Genomic DNA, 14,395 nt, shown 5'->3' with positions numbered 1-14,395 from the left:
AATGTTGAATTGTATGCTCGGCATATTTTGCAGAATTTTTTTTACATGTAATCTAGAGGGCTGTAGTGTTGGATTGTCAATTTGGTATTTATGTCATTATAATAGTTTCTAAAGAAAACTAAAGTCAAGAGGGATATCGGGAACTTGAAAACACGGGGGTATTTCAAATATTCATCGAAGTGGAGGGGAGGTGTGTCTAATTCACCAAAAAATTATCAAAATCTGAGCCCTGGCCCAGCTCATTGACACCCATAATAATCAATTCAGGAGCTAAAACTAGGGCTGTCAATTGAGCCCGCTGGCCCGACCCGGCCTACCCAACCAAACAGGGCTAGAGCCTTCATATTGAGCCCACAAGGGTAGGGGTAGGCTCAATAATTTCCAGCCTATCATATTTGGGTTGGTCTGTAATCTCCAAACACCCAAAAAGTTATTGTAAAAACTTGAATTCTTTAGGGCCCAGCCCAAGCCCTCCTATGGACAGCCCTAACTAAAACGATAATATAAGGTCAGTGCATGTACCTCAGGGTCATTGGCCAGGGTCCTAGCAAGCGCGACACGCTGAGCTTCACCCACAGATAATTCGCCACCATTTCTGGTGGCGAAGGATGAGTCAAGATGGACGAGGCTGAGTAGCTTCGACACCTCCATGTCTGTTAACTTCTTACCTCTTAATTGTGGTCCATAACGTAAATTGTCTGCGACCGTGCCTACAAGATGAGGACTTTTAAATAAGATAATCAAATAATATATGGATGCAAATTAATCCATCAGACCTACCATTATGTGTTGCTCACTTCATCTAATATGTATGGACCTGATATTAATGAGTAATTGGGCCCATGATAATGTATCACATGGCATTTTGTCGTTTGGAGAATGATTTCAATAGCGAGTTAACGCATCAAGTCATCTTGTCTCGAATGAGTCAAACAAATTTAAAATTATTTGTTAATATATATTTATATCAAGTAAGTTAAGTTAGTTATACCCAATGAAATTAGTTATATATTAGATTAACCCCGTTGTTCGAAAGTCAAGGTTGATTTTGTTGATGATTTAATGATGAAACTTTGAATTTTTTTTTTCAAAATGTCCTTCTGAAACTTAAATTACTAAGTCAAAATTTGAAAAAAAAAAAAAAAAAAAATTCATCTTAGATCATGAACAAAAAGTAACATTGATTTTCAATCAAGGGAGTAAACCTAATGTCATCAATTTTGCAAGGAGGTAAAAGAGAGCTGCTATTGCCACACCAACTTTTGCTAATGCCACTCCAAGTGTGTACTAATTCTTTAGTGATTAACAAATGAATTGGGGTGGCATTAGCAAAATTTGATGAGCCAATAGAATCTCAAAAATAAATTATGATTGTTTTTCTATTAGTGTTCACATGCTTAGTGAAAAAATAATACTTTTTGATAGGTTATAAACATTTAAAATTCTAAATCATTAAAATTAAATTATTTTATATTAAAAATAGAGACCGAGTAGTTGCACACCAAACATTATCAATTGCACTCAATCACTTAAAAATTCCCCCTTGCACTCCATTTGGATGATTACACTCCAAAAATAATTTAAAAAATGTTACTCTTTTTTTTTTTTTTCCTTCTAAATCATTAAAACTAAATAATTTTATATTAAAAATGGGGACCGACTAGTTGCACACCATACATTATCAATTGCACTCCATCACTTAAAAATTCTCCCTTGCACTCCATTTGGATGATTACATTTCAAAAATAATTTAAAAAATGTTACTCTTGTTTTTAAAATTGTTCTTCCTCAATTATGTCCACAAAAATTGTTGTTGGTTTACTAATTTTGCAAGAAATATTTTATTGTTTCAAAACCATGTTTACAAATTAACATTCCCTTGAAATATACATGTTCATATTAATTTTTAAATAAAGATTAGAAAATCAGTACCTTAAGTAAGTTGAAGTCAAAGAGAACAAAAGCAAAATCAATTACAAAACACGAGCAAAGAATATAAAACTACAAGTAAAAATAAAGGTTACGAATTCAAGTGCAAGCAAGAGGTTAAAATAGAGGTTATAAAAAAAAAGATTTTTTTAGATTGGTTGCAACCATCAATTAATTAGTGGTGTGCAATTAGTTGATCCCTAAAAATACTAACTTCAGTGGGTTGGGTCGAATTTTCATCAACTCGGTCAACAATTTCATAAATAGGACGGGACTCTGATATGTTACAAGTCTTTAATTCTTCGAGACTCACTGATTGTAATGCTTGAGTGGCAATGGGTCAAGTTGAAAGGGTATTAAGAAAATTTACCAAACCCAAACCCAACCCATTTAATAATCATATCAAAAACTTAAACCCAAACCCAACCCATTTGTAAATAGGCATACGTCATACCTGACCAATCCATATATAACCTTTTTAATAAAATTCTAATATTTAATTTGAAAAAATAAGTTTCATTTCCACCACAAAAAATAAAATATAAAGTCACACAACCGTAAATTAAGTTCAACGGTGAAAAATAATTTTCTTTTCAAAGTTTGTAGAGTTTTGTCCTTTAAAACCATGAGACATCAGATCATATTTTTGGATGCCATAAGGTGATGTGGTCAGAAAACTTTTTTTACTAATTTAGTAGGGAAAGTTTCTTATGATTAGTAAAACAGAGTGTATTTCATTGTTACATGAGACATAATAGATTTATTTGGGAAGATTTTAAATCTAATTATTTTGCCAATATTAGAAATCAAACGCTACATATCTCTAACGTTAACGGAAAAAAAAATGGAGTAAAATGATGTAAATATAAATAAATAACTTATTCAGAAAAATATTTTTTCTTTTTCAAACTAAAGTTTAACCATTTATTAATTTAAAAATATCTTAAACCACCCTTTATATTTTATAGAATTTGATAAACAAAAATTATATAATAAAAAAGTTCTAGTAAATTCTTGAAAAAAAAATAAGTAATTTAAAAAATTCTTAAATACTTATTAATATGTTCCATCAAATTTTAGGACCGAATCACTTTGAATCCAATTGAGTTGAGTCAACTCAATTGAATTTCAAGTGGACTCAGACGATTTTTAAAACTATCATAAATTAAGGGTGATATTCTTTTCCCATGATGATCATTTTCCTATGGAATCCGTGTTCGATTGAAAAATAAGTCTCTGATATCAAACAGACCCTAGATGATCTCTTAACTCTTAGACTCGAACATCTAGGTCTAGAAAACATAACCATTTGGGATGTTAGAGATTCCCAAGAAAAATGTATCTCTAGGAAAAAGTGTATTAATTTCTATAAGATCAAAACTGATCCCTAAGAAATTTACATTTAATCCCAAACAAACACGCACTCTGATGGAGACCCACACCACGTTAGAGTTTCAATGTGTGAGGAAACCAACTAAGCTATGGATCTAAGACCAGTGGAGGTTCCCTAAAGATATGTATATGTTTCCTAGGGATTAGCGTCCAGATATTGAGAGACGTGGCACACAAAAGATAGCAGAATCAGTTTGCAAGCAACTCCATGGAGTACAGAATCATCTCTATGATGACATTACCTTCGAAGAGAACGGGAAGTTGGAACAGCATTCCTACTTTACAGCGGAGGCTGAGAACATCAAGATCACAAATATCCTGACCGTCCATAAACACTGTCCCCACTGATGGCTCCCATAAACGATTTAGAGCTCTCAAAAGCGTTGATTTTCCACTACCACTCGGCCCAATGATTCCAATTATCATACCTTTGGGTATATCAACACACACCCGATTCAATATGACCATTCCGGTCTCCGAAACTTTCGTCAACTCATGTACCCGAAATTTCGGTTTCGGTTCTTTTTCTGCTTCTTGTTCCTCCACATCAACTATTAAATGCTCTCGCAAGTCATCTACATACATATACATTTAGACAACAAGAAAGAGATTTCAAACAAAGAGAGAAGATAAAAATAATAATAAATAAATTTGGGATTTGAAAATTACCTGAATGGGCATCCATTTGTTGAGAGAGAGAGAGAGAGAGATGGGGTGGTGGTGGTGGTGGTGATTCTGAACCAAACACATGCAGTTATAGTTTGATAAGGTGGTGGAAAGATGGTGAGATGTAGAGACGAGTACTACACCAGAGAGAGGGGCACCTAGATGGCACCGTTTTTTTTTGATCGTAACGTTCTCGTGTAAGACTGACACGTTCCTTTCAACTTATAAGACCTTTTCAGAGTTACTTTATTTAGAAACTTGTCAAAGTGAAAATACTGAATTGGGCATGTTTACTTTTGAAATTCCCAATGGGTACAAGAATGATAGTTTCTATTGCCACATCAACGTTTACTAAGAGGACCCAGGATGTGTGCCAAGTCTTTCGTATGAATTGGTGTGCTTTAATTAAGAGTTGGTGTGGCAATAGAATATCTCATTTTAAAACATGAGGGGCTCTTTCTTCCCTTCTAATATTTCTTCACGCAAATAGTAACTTTTGCCTTTTCTTTTCTCCACCTTTCGCGGATATCCTTAATTTTATTGCATTTCTATTTCTTCCCCTTTTCATTAAGAGAAGATTATTAGAAAATAGTTTTTTAATCTTTTTTAAAATTTTCAAAAAACTAAAAACCTGATGGTCCAATCATCGGTTTTCAAGGTTAATTATTTAAAATGATCGAAATACCCTTTTGACTAGGAAAAGTGGTGATTTGACCGATTTTCATACCAACTACACTCCCCGTTCTCCAACCACTTATTTTTAATGAAAACCAATGATTGGATCACCACTAATTAATATTTTAAAATTTTATTTTATTTTTATTATATTCTTAAAAATACATTAAAATTAGTAATTCTTTGATAATAATAATAAAATAATATATTATTTTTGTAATAATTTTCCCTTATTTAAAAGGAAAATTATGAAAAAATAATAATTCTTATTATTTGTAAGTATTAATAAATTTTTTTTTTAATATAATAATTATAATTATTAATATAATAATAGTTACAAATAATTATTAATATAACAAATCGTATTGATAATATACGTAATTATCAATATTACATTATTAATCTAATAATTCAAACTAATTATTATTAACATAATAATAGTTACAGATAATAAAATATAATAAATAATATATGTAATTATCAATATTATTTGTAAGTATAATAGCTACAAATAATAATTATTAATATAATAAATGTGGAGGGAAATCCTCAGATGCATAGACACGTAGCTCGTAATGCTGACCCATCAAGTAGCTCGAATGACAGACTCCATGGATATCGCAAATTAGTATAGGTTGGTAAGACGAATTTGACAAATGTATCATTGATTGACTGATATGACAACCCATACCCTGGCAGATCAATTATAATTACTCCAGGGTTATCAGGGTAGTTACAACCACCCCTGCCGTTGGCAATCAGAGAGTAAGTAAACTACTCTAAGTCAACTCAAGGAAGTGATCCAATAAAGGTAAGAGAGGAGGACTCCGATAAAAGGAGGGGGTCAACTCATGAGTAAAAAAAATGTTCGGAGAGAAATAAAAAAAGACTCTTAAAAGAAAACATTGATTCTAACTTGATTGTAAAAGTGGATCCATTGCAGGTCTAAGCGGGGAAAGATTGGGAGGAGGAGTATGTCAAGGTAGAGCAAATTTTAGCATCTACAATAAATAATGTTGATAATATATGTAATTATCAATCTTATATTATTATTATTAATATAAAAGTTACAGTTAAAACCTTTGAAAAAGTTGAGGTGTCAAACCTTTGTAACATGTGATAACTAATTTAAAATATTGGGGGTGTAATAATTAAAAGTTGGAGTGTAATAAACAGGGGTGAATCCGTAAAAGTTCACTTGCAGGTGGGAACTAAGTGTGAAAATAAAATTTGAAAAATTATATATATATAAAAGTAGTTGATCTAAGCAAGAAAATAGAATCGTAGGTAGGGTTTCTCATTGATAAAGTTAAAAGAGAAGGGATAGCTACACAAATTAGACGAGAAATTGAGAATTGTGAGATTTCTACAAGTTTTATAAAATAATAATGACACCCCTCTCACCAATTAATAAAATAAAAATATCTTATCAATTAATGAAATATATTTATAGAAAAAGAGGAGTTACAAATTTTGGATATTACATATGCCCCCATCTTTACATTTAAAGGGGGTCATTTTGAAATAAATAAAAAAAAACCAAGATAATTGCAACCATAGGATCCTATGATCTTGTTGGTTAAGTTTTCAAAATTACAATAAAAAAAAGCTTTTTCTCTATGTAATGTCAAAAAGTTAAAAACCTTTAAATTAATATTTTAAATTAAAAATTAGCCTATAACACTTGTGCATGTGGGCCACGACTGCACGTGTAGGTATATAAATAAAGAATCACTTTCTCACTAACTCGATAAGATTTCAAATCTTACTCGAGATTTTTGAATTCAAATGAATTACAAAATTGGCAATCCAACACTACAACCCTTTAGATTTGGTGAAAAAAATTAAAATTTAAAAAATTATATATATATATAATAAATACTTTTAGCCTAGATCCAAGAATTTGAAAAATGGACAATTATTGAACTCCCAAAGAATTTTCATTAAAATTAAATTTAATGGTGAAAATATTCCCACTTAATTTAGTTCTATCACTATACAATCTATATATAAAATGATATTTTGTGGGGTCCATGGCCCCTAGTAGGGGTTCCGCCTCTCGCAATAACAACTGTCATCATTAATCTTGATTCACAAAACATAAGAATAAAATAATTATAATATAAATTATTATTATTATAATATAAAAAATAAAAACTATTAAAAATTTATAATTCTTATTTTAAAATAATATAAGATACTATAATACTATTATTAAAAATGAACAATTATTATTTTGATATAATATTTAAATAATAAAAAAGATATTATAAACATTATATAATTATAAAATAAATAAATATGATTACTATAATAATATAAATATTATTAAAATTAAAATAAATAGATATTATATTATATATAATTTATAATATAATTTAGGGAACGGTTCATGGGAAGAAAAATTGTGAGGATTATCTCTATGGTAAGGAGAGCATCATCACCAAAAATCAGCTCATTCCGAAACTTCCAACCCAAGTTTACGAGTTGAAGAATCGTGGACCATTTATTTTTTTGTAAATCACTTTTGATGGGGTCAAAAGTTTTGGAATGAGCTGATTTTTGGTGGAGATGATCACTATGGTGAGGAGATCATCCTCACATATAAAAAAATCAACCCATTTAGGGTATGTTTGATTGCACATGGAAAATAGGGTGGAAAATCAATTTCCATGGAAAATGACATTTTTCAAGTGTTTGATTGCACATGGAAATGGAATTCATTTTCCACCCCATTCAAAACGTCCACTAAATCATGGATTTTACTTTCCCACCCATATGGGTGGAAAAATGAAATCCACCCATATTTTTCATCATCAATTCTTCCTTACCACCACCACCACCACCACCACCACCACTACTACCACCACTATCACCACCACCATCACCATTACACTAACCTCGTCGTCGTCGTCATCACCATCGGCTCCGTCGCCGACCACCTTCTATCTCTTTTCTTCTTTTTCTTCTTCTCCTTCTTTTCTATCCCTCACCTCATCCGCCACCACTACCACCATGTTCTCCCCCCATCTTCCTCACCTACCTTCGTCACCACCGTCACCGTCATCGTCGTCGTGGCCGCCACCGTCGTCGCCGTCGTGGTCGCCACCGTCGCCTCCGTCGTGGCCACCATCGTTGCCGCCGCCACCGTTGCCGCCACATCCTCCCCCCTCCCTCTTCCTCCTTCTCCTCTTCTTCTTTTTTCTCATATTTTTCCATGATTTTATCCATGTGAAATCAAACAATGGAATTTGATTTTCCAACCCTACCTATTTTCCACAACTAATTTTCCATGGATTTCAAATTCCATGGAAAGTGACTTTCCATGCAATTAAACATACTCTTAGAAACTTTTAAGCCATATAAATCAAAATCATAGTCATAGATTTTGGTCACAATTGTTGTCCCATGAACCACCACCTATAATTTAATGTATATTCACTTTATATACTTTATAATATAAAATTTATTATTATTATATATTATAATTTATAATTAACATAATTTAATATATATTTATTTTATATCATAATATATATATTGTATTTAATATTATATATAATTCAATATATATTTACTTTGGAAAATCAGAGGTTGGACCGTCAAGTTTCAAGAGGGTATTTTGGTCCACTTGAAAATTGACAATCGAACTACCATGTTTTTTACTTTTTAAAATTTCAATTTTTTTTTAAATTTTTTAATAATTATAATTGATATATATTTTTTCCTAGTAATTTTCCCTTCCATTAATTCCTCACCAACTTTATTGTCGTTGGGTTTCTTCTCTTTTCCACCCATCCAACTTTATTGTCTTTCCTCTTACCTCTTTTCCAATAATACCCTTCCTATTTTATTTTCTTTCCAACAACTTTATGTTTTCATCTCTCTAATTTCATTGCCTTTTCTCTTCTACATTTATTCATAAGTACCCTTTCAACTTTATATATTAACTTTCATCTGCCGCCTTTTCTCAACAATACACCACCAACTTAATTGTTTGTCATATTTCTTCTTTTTTCAATATATTTTGAATGACAATTTGTACAAAGATAAGTTCCATTTTGCTTCGAAAGTTAGTTTGCACCCCCACATCTTTATTCTTTTTTACCCCCCTAGCCCCAAAGAGGATGCATGTCCTGTAGGCGCCCACAAACCCTAATACGTTATAACACTAACGTTGTTCTATTATTTAGCTGGAATCAAACTTGATGAGTTCGTGAGAAAGTCATTATAATACTTATAAAGAATATTAATGGACTTAGATAGGGTTTAAAAGATCAAACCTTAGTATATCCATATATTTGAATTCAATTCTTTTTTATTTGGACCCAAATTTGAATCTAATTCGGATCCTACTAACTAAGATCATATTCAAATTTTTTGTATTCATTAAAATTGGATCCGACTTTACCTAAATTTCTTGAGAGAGAAATCATTAGGAATCCTTCAACCTTCAAACCTAAAAAACAAGATACAATTTCCAAATAAGTACATGATGTATTTTCGGATAGAAACTACAAGGGTTTATAAGATGTTAAAGATGATGAGTTTAAGATGAGATTGAATAAGTTAAAATAGTTTAACCAAGAAATTAACCATTTGAAATTAAAAGATTTGTAAGGTAAACAGCAAATAGTAAATTTGAAAGCCGATGTCTTATTTAAGCTATATTATCTATATATGAGAGTTAAATTATAATTATATAAATAAATTATACTTTTATTTAAGTTTTAGTAGGAAAAAAAATCATCTAATTATATACAATATTAATATATCCATAAGATATAACAACGAGTTGGACTGGTTCGGATTGAGCAATATTATGCCCTATCCAATCCAAATTTGACAGGCTGAAAATTATTGAACTTGACCTATCTTTGCGGGCTCAATATGAAGGCACTAACCTTTGTTTTTTAACCTAACCAAGTCGAGCTAACGGGCCATTGTGCTCAATTGATACCCTTAACCTAACTTTGCACATTGGTGCCTCCTCTAGTTAGTCTCCCATCGACCTTCACTACCGTGATGACCGAATGGCCACGGTAGTTGTTTATATGGAAGTTAGATCCCCCTATTTTGGAAAACAACTAATAGCTCTACGATACTCTTCTATTTTCAAACTGATTACATTCTCCTTAGATACTAACATTCTCTCTAATACCAACATAAATGCTTAAATGCCTATTATGAAATTACTTTTTTGTGTTAAATATTGAACTGTGAGACGGACGAATTAGATGACATAAATTTGATCTAAAACCCCGAGTGGGTGGCTTAATGGCAATTTCGGATCCAATAAGCGGTGAGAGTCTATAGGTTGTGATTTCGATACCCAATATGAGCAATATTTCCTTGGGGCCTCCTGCAGAGGCACACACTCACTTACTCGGCGCATGTGATGTATGGGACCCATATGCCTTGGCTCCGGTTTTGACTCTTTCCATACCCCTAATTGGACGTAAGTTCGGACACCCCATCATCAAAAATAAAAATAAAAATTGATCTAAGGTCTAGGTTCATAAAGGTAAATGGCAGCACACAAGTTCATGAGAGTGCCATTTAAAAAAAAAAAAAAGGATTTGTAGCTCCACCGAAACATCATATCATGCGAGTGTAGACATAATTGAATTCAATAGGCCTACCAATATGGTACTTTGACATGAAGCATTATAATCTAACTCACATCTTGTTGCAATTCATGTGATCCTGTTTAGATCCACTTTTGATCAGGGGATGGGACTACTAATTTGAAAAAATTGAATGTTGTAGTCCCTTGGTGTATGGAGAAGAAGAGATGAATAAGGGAACTTATTTTTAAATAAAAATTATTTTTATTCAATTTTCTTTAGTTGAATATATAAGAGATGACTCATCAAATATGGGCTAAAATAGTATATCAACTATATATGTGCGCATGACAGGAGGTGGGCCTATAGCTGGGTACTATATAATGACCATGTTTTTGGTTGGGAGTTGGGACACATATTGTTCATTATTTAAATATGGTGCTAGGAGGGGCACATGCTACACTGGGACTAAGTGGTCGTTGGTCATTAAAGTCTATTTAAATTGTCCCTATCTCCTTGATTTTAGCATAGATTCTGATACAAATTCCATCACACATGAAAATTCGATTGATATACTCATTCTTTCTCTTTATTGATCAATAGATTTGACTCCTCAATCACTTCAATTCATTTTTCTATCGATCTTTCTCTACATTTGGTTTACATTACTATTTTGGAGCTCACATATTCTTCATTTGACAATATAGATAAAACAAGGAGTGATTCGTTGAATCTTGGAGTTATGTTACCTGGTACTTCAGTTCGAGCGTTTCGAATTCAAATTCAGAGTTTGTGGTTCGTCAATCTAAAATGAACCTGGTTTGTAGGGGTAGGTAGTGAAAATTCGTTTTTGGTTTCTTAGATCGATTTGCTAACTTGGTTCGCTTGTGCATATATATAATTCAATTATACAAGTTCTAAAATTTAAATATGACCAATTAAAAAAAATGTTTGGTTCGCTGAACCAAATTGGTGGGTTCGTCGAACCCAACCAAAATTCAGTGGGTAAGTGGTTCACTTGTTTTGGCGAACCTAGTACGAATCGTACCACGAATTGATTAACTTTGTACCGATTTCATGGTTTGAACTAGTAGAAACGAATTAACATAGTCTTAGAGGTGATCACAATAATCCAATGAACGTCAACTTATAAAATATCAAGAACGAATCTTTCAGTAAAACAATGTACCAAGCTTGTACCATGATCTTGTGATTCTATACCAATTCTTTCCCTTTAATTTTTATTGTAGAGTACTCTGGCAATTTTTTTTATGCTTTACTCTGATTTGGGCTGATTGTTTCATTTATCTTCAATTAATTCGAGAGAAGATACATTAGATCCTTTTATTTCTATTTAGCATTATTCTTGTTTATTCTTAAAATATAATGTTCCATCAATTCTTTTTTCTTACTTTATTGTCCATAATTTAGTTGTATTATTTTTACTCTTCTATCCTCACTAATTTGGTTGTATTTCCACACAATCTTGTCATTGTTCCAATAAATTTAGATTTTAAATTCAATTGTAAAAGTTAAAAATTTTGAATTTAAATCCAAGAAACAGAGAAGGGGAATAAGATCGATAATTGTGAGGATAAAATGGAGATGATAGGTCAGTATAAATGTATAATAGAGAGAATCTATTCGCACACCAACTTTTGCTAACATCACCCAATTCATACGTAGATCACCAAAGAAATAGGATACATCTGGGGGTGGCCTTAGTAAAATTCGGAATGCCAATAATATAAACTCTCTTGTAATAATGTTCAAGAATAATAGGGTCTCCTTACGAATGAGTGGACATTTTAAAATCTAACTTTTCGTGCAATCAATTGATCCGTATTCGTACGACAAAACTTAATTATGGACGAATATTTAAGTTGGAAACAGTACTTTAGTCGGTTTCCATTAGTTGCAGAGAGAGACAAAGTTAAAGACATGTCGTGATGGTGTTTCTTCGTCAAACACACACGTGCGTAAGAGTGAGTTCTACACTAGAGAAGGGGCGTCTAGATACAACCGTTTTTAATTGTCATCTTTGATCCAAGTTTCAACTTAAAAAAGGACTGGTGATTATAATCTGACTACCCACGTGGCACAATCGACTCCTTGATGTGCAAGTTTAGAAACCATAGATTTCTATGAATTGAGACACATTTTTTTTTTTATAGAGGAGTGCAGTTTTGTATCTCGAGGCATACAGATCTAAGGTTCCTAAACTTTTTAGGTCATGAGAGTCGATTGAGTGTGCCACAATTCTAAAAAGAGTGCTAGAACATACAATAATGCCTCGTTTCTAACCAAGGTCATGTGCAAAGCGGAGCCTTTGAAGCACAACTATCCTATAGCAATATTTTAACAATTGAAAGTGTGCCACATCAATCATACAATAAAATCCTACTCTTTAAAATTTGAGAGTTTAGAGACGTTTGTTTTTAAAGATGTGGATCTGACAAAAAAAGCTTAAAAAAACTAGATCTAAATCATGATCACAAGATGATTGTGATGTTAATTTTTCATATTATAGCTCTCTCAGTCTCATCAGTGGGGAGAGTGCAACATGATAGTTGTGCTACAAAGGATTTGTTTCTAATCAGGTGGCACCCCATTTTATGCCACATGACATTTTTGGTGACCCATTAACCATATGGATATGTGATCCATCCCTTGGTATTCTACACCCCAAAGATCAGTTTGATTGGTGATGTGAATCAATTGATAATAGTATTGTCTTAAGAATGATTTCTTTTTCGTCGGATTTAAATTCGTTTTCAAGAATTTAGATCTAATGGATACAAGTTATCAACCACTATGAGTTTCGGTAAGTAGGTTCACCAAGGGATGGACCACATATCTGTACGATCAGTGGGTCTTGAAAAAGGCCATATGGCATAAAATGAGGTGCCACTTGACCTTGGTTAGGAACAGACACCTAATGGGATCCCAACTCTAAAATAAAAAAGATGTGTGTCAATGTGCGGTGTGAACTCTCCTCTTTTACAGCAAGCCTACCTCAAAATTTTATAAGACAGATGATGGATTGCTTACGTTGGACACTGAGTTGGATTGTCATAACATTGATTTTTTAACTTATATCTCGAGAAAAAAAATCTATGATTATTTGTGCACTACAACGTCAGCTTAGTGTTGAATGTAGCGTTCAACATAGACAGTGTAACACGACTCATTTTTAAACCATGACTCATTGATCTTGATTTTTTATTATACATTAATTAAATCTAACGCCAAAACTGTCATCATCACCATCCATTTTATCATTGTCATCACCATAACATTGGTGTCATGATCAACAGTCATATTTGTGGTTTAGGTGAAAATATTTTTCCTTTGAGAGATTTACTCGATAGATTTAACTATTATATTTTTATTAAGAAAATTCACTTGGAGTTCTGACTTCTCCAAGAAAACGTAACTTTATGAAGTTTGTTACCTAGCAAACCTTGAAGTCGGTGACCACATCATAAAATTCAAATTTATAAGATTAATTCGTTACTTAATATACCTTGGAGTGGATTCTAATGACATCAATTTGTGACATCCAAAAACATGATCCGAAATTTTGTTTAAGAACTTCGAAAGAAAAAAAATATTAGTTTGAAATTGTGAATTCAATAGTCATCTATTTTCAATACCTCTGATCAAGTTCAAAAAAGGTTTATTTTTTGAAAGTTTTCTTTTGATTGTGAGTATTTACATGAAAGATTATGATGTTGGATTTCTAATTTGATAATTCATGTGGGAACAACATTCCTTAGTAAGATTTGAAATCTTACTAAACTAGTCATGCTAGCATGATTAAGTAAGATAAGGTTTGCTCAAGTAACGAACTTGATAAAGTAAGGGAGTTATTGTAATAAAATTATAACGGATAGGTCTGCCCGATAAATATCTCTTACCCCTTTGTTCCGTACGATAATACTAAATTATAGAATAGTGACGAGTGTGTACGTTGGAAAAGTACTTTAGTCGATTTCTTCATGAAACACACACGTACTTAAGAGTGAGCTCTACACCAGAGGAGGGACGTCTAGATTGCACCATTTTTTTAATTGTCATCTTGTGTTTGTGTCGTCGTGTTTCTTTCAATTTAAAAAGAGTGCTAGAAAACAGAACACGAAAATAAAGAAAAAAAAGATGTGTCC

The 14,395-nt window shown here is 32.2% G+C and overlaps 1 protein-coding gene across 2 annotated transcripts in view; it reads right to left on the bottom strand.

The window, feature by feature from the left end:
- LOC147392951 (ABC transporter I family member 17-like) overlaps positions 1 to 14,395 on the bottom strand; it is a 48,999-nt gene that overhangs the window by 480 nt on the left and 34,124 nt on the right. Inside the window, exons 1-3 of one of the 2 annotated variants that reach the window (XM_086456767.1) lie at positions 3,991 to 4,174; positions 3,564 to 3,896; positions 523 to 710 (exon numbers count right to left, since the gene is read on the bottom strand). In XM_086456767.1, the coding sequence (XP_086312893.1) occupies positions 523 to 710; positions 3,564 to 3,896; positions 3,991 to 4,006 (537 nt within the window). In that variant the 5' untranslated portion in view covers positions 4,007 to 4,174. Of the gene's footprint in view, positions 1 to 522; positions 711 to 3,563; positions 3,897 to 3,990; positions 4,175 to 14,395 lie in introns of those variants that run through there. The other variant, XM_086456768.1, reaches the window with a different exon arrangement.

Source organism: Akebia trifoliata, chromosome 10 (genome assembly GCF_017979445.1).
Source record: "Akebia trifoliata isolate Shusen 1 chromosome 10, ASM1797944v1, whole genome shotgun sequence".
In the NCBI taxonomy this organism is placed as follows: Eukaryota; Viridiplantae; Streptophyta; class Magnoliopsida; order Ranunculales; family Lardizabalaceae; genus Akebia; species Akebia trifoliata.
Note: the sequence above shows the minus strand (reverse complement) of the source record. Positions and strands in the feature narration are given on the sequence as shown.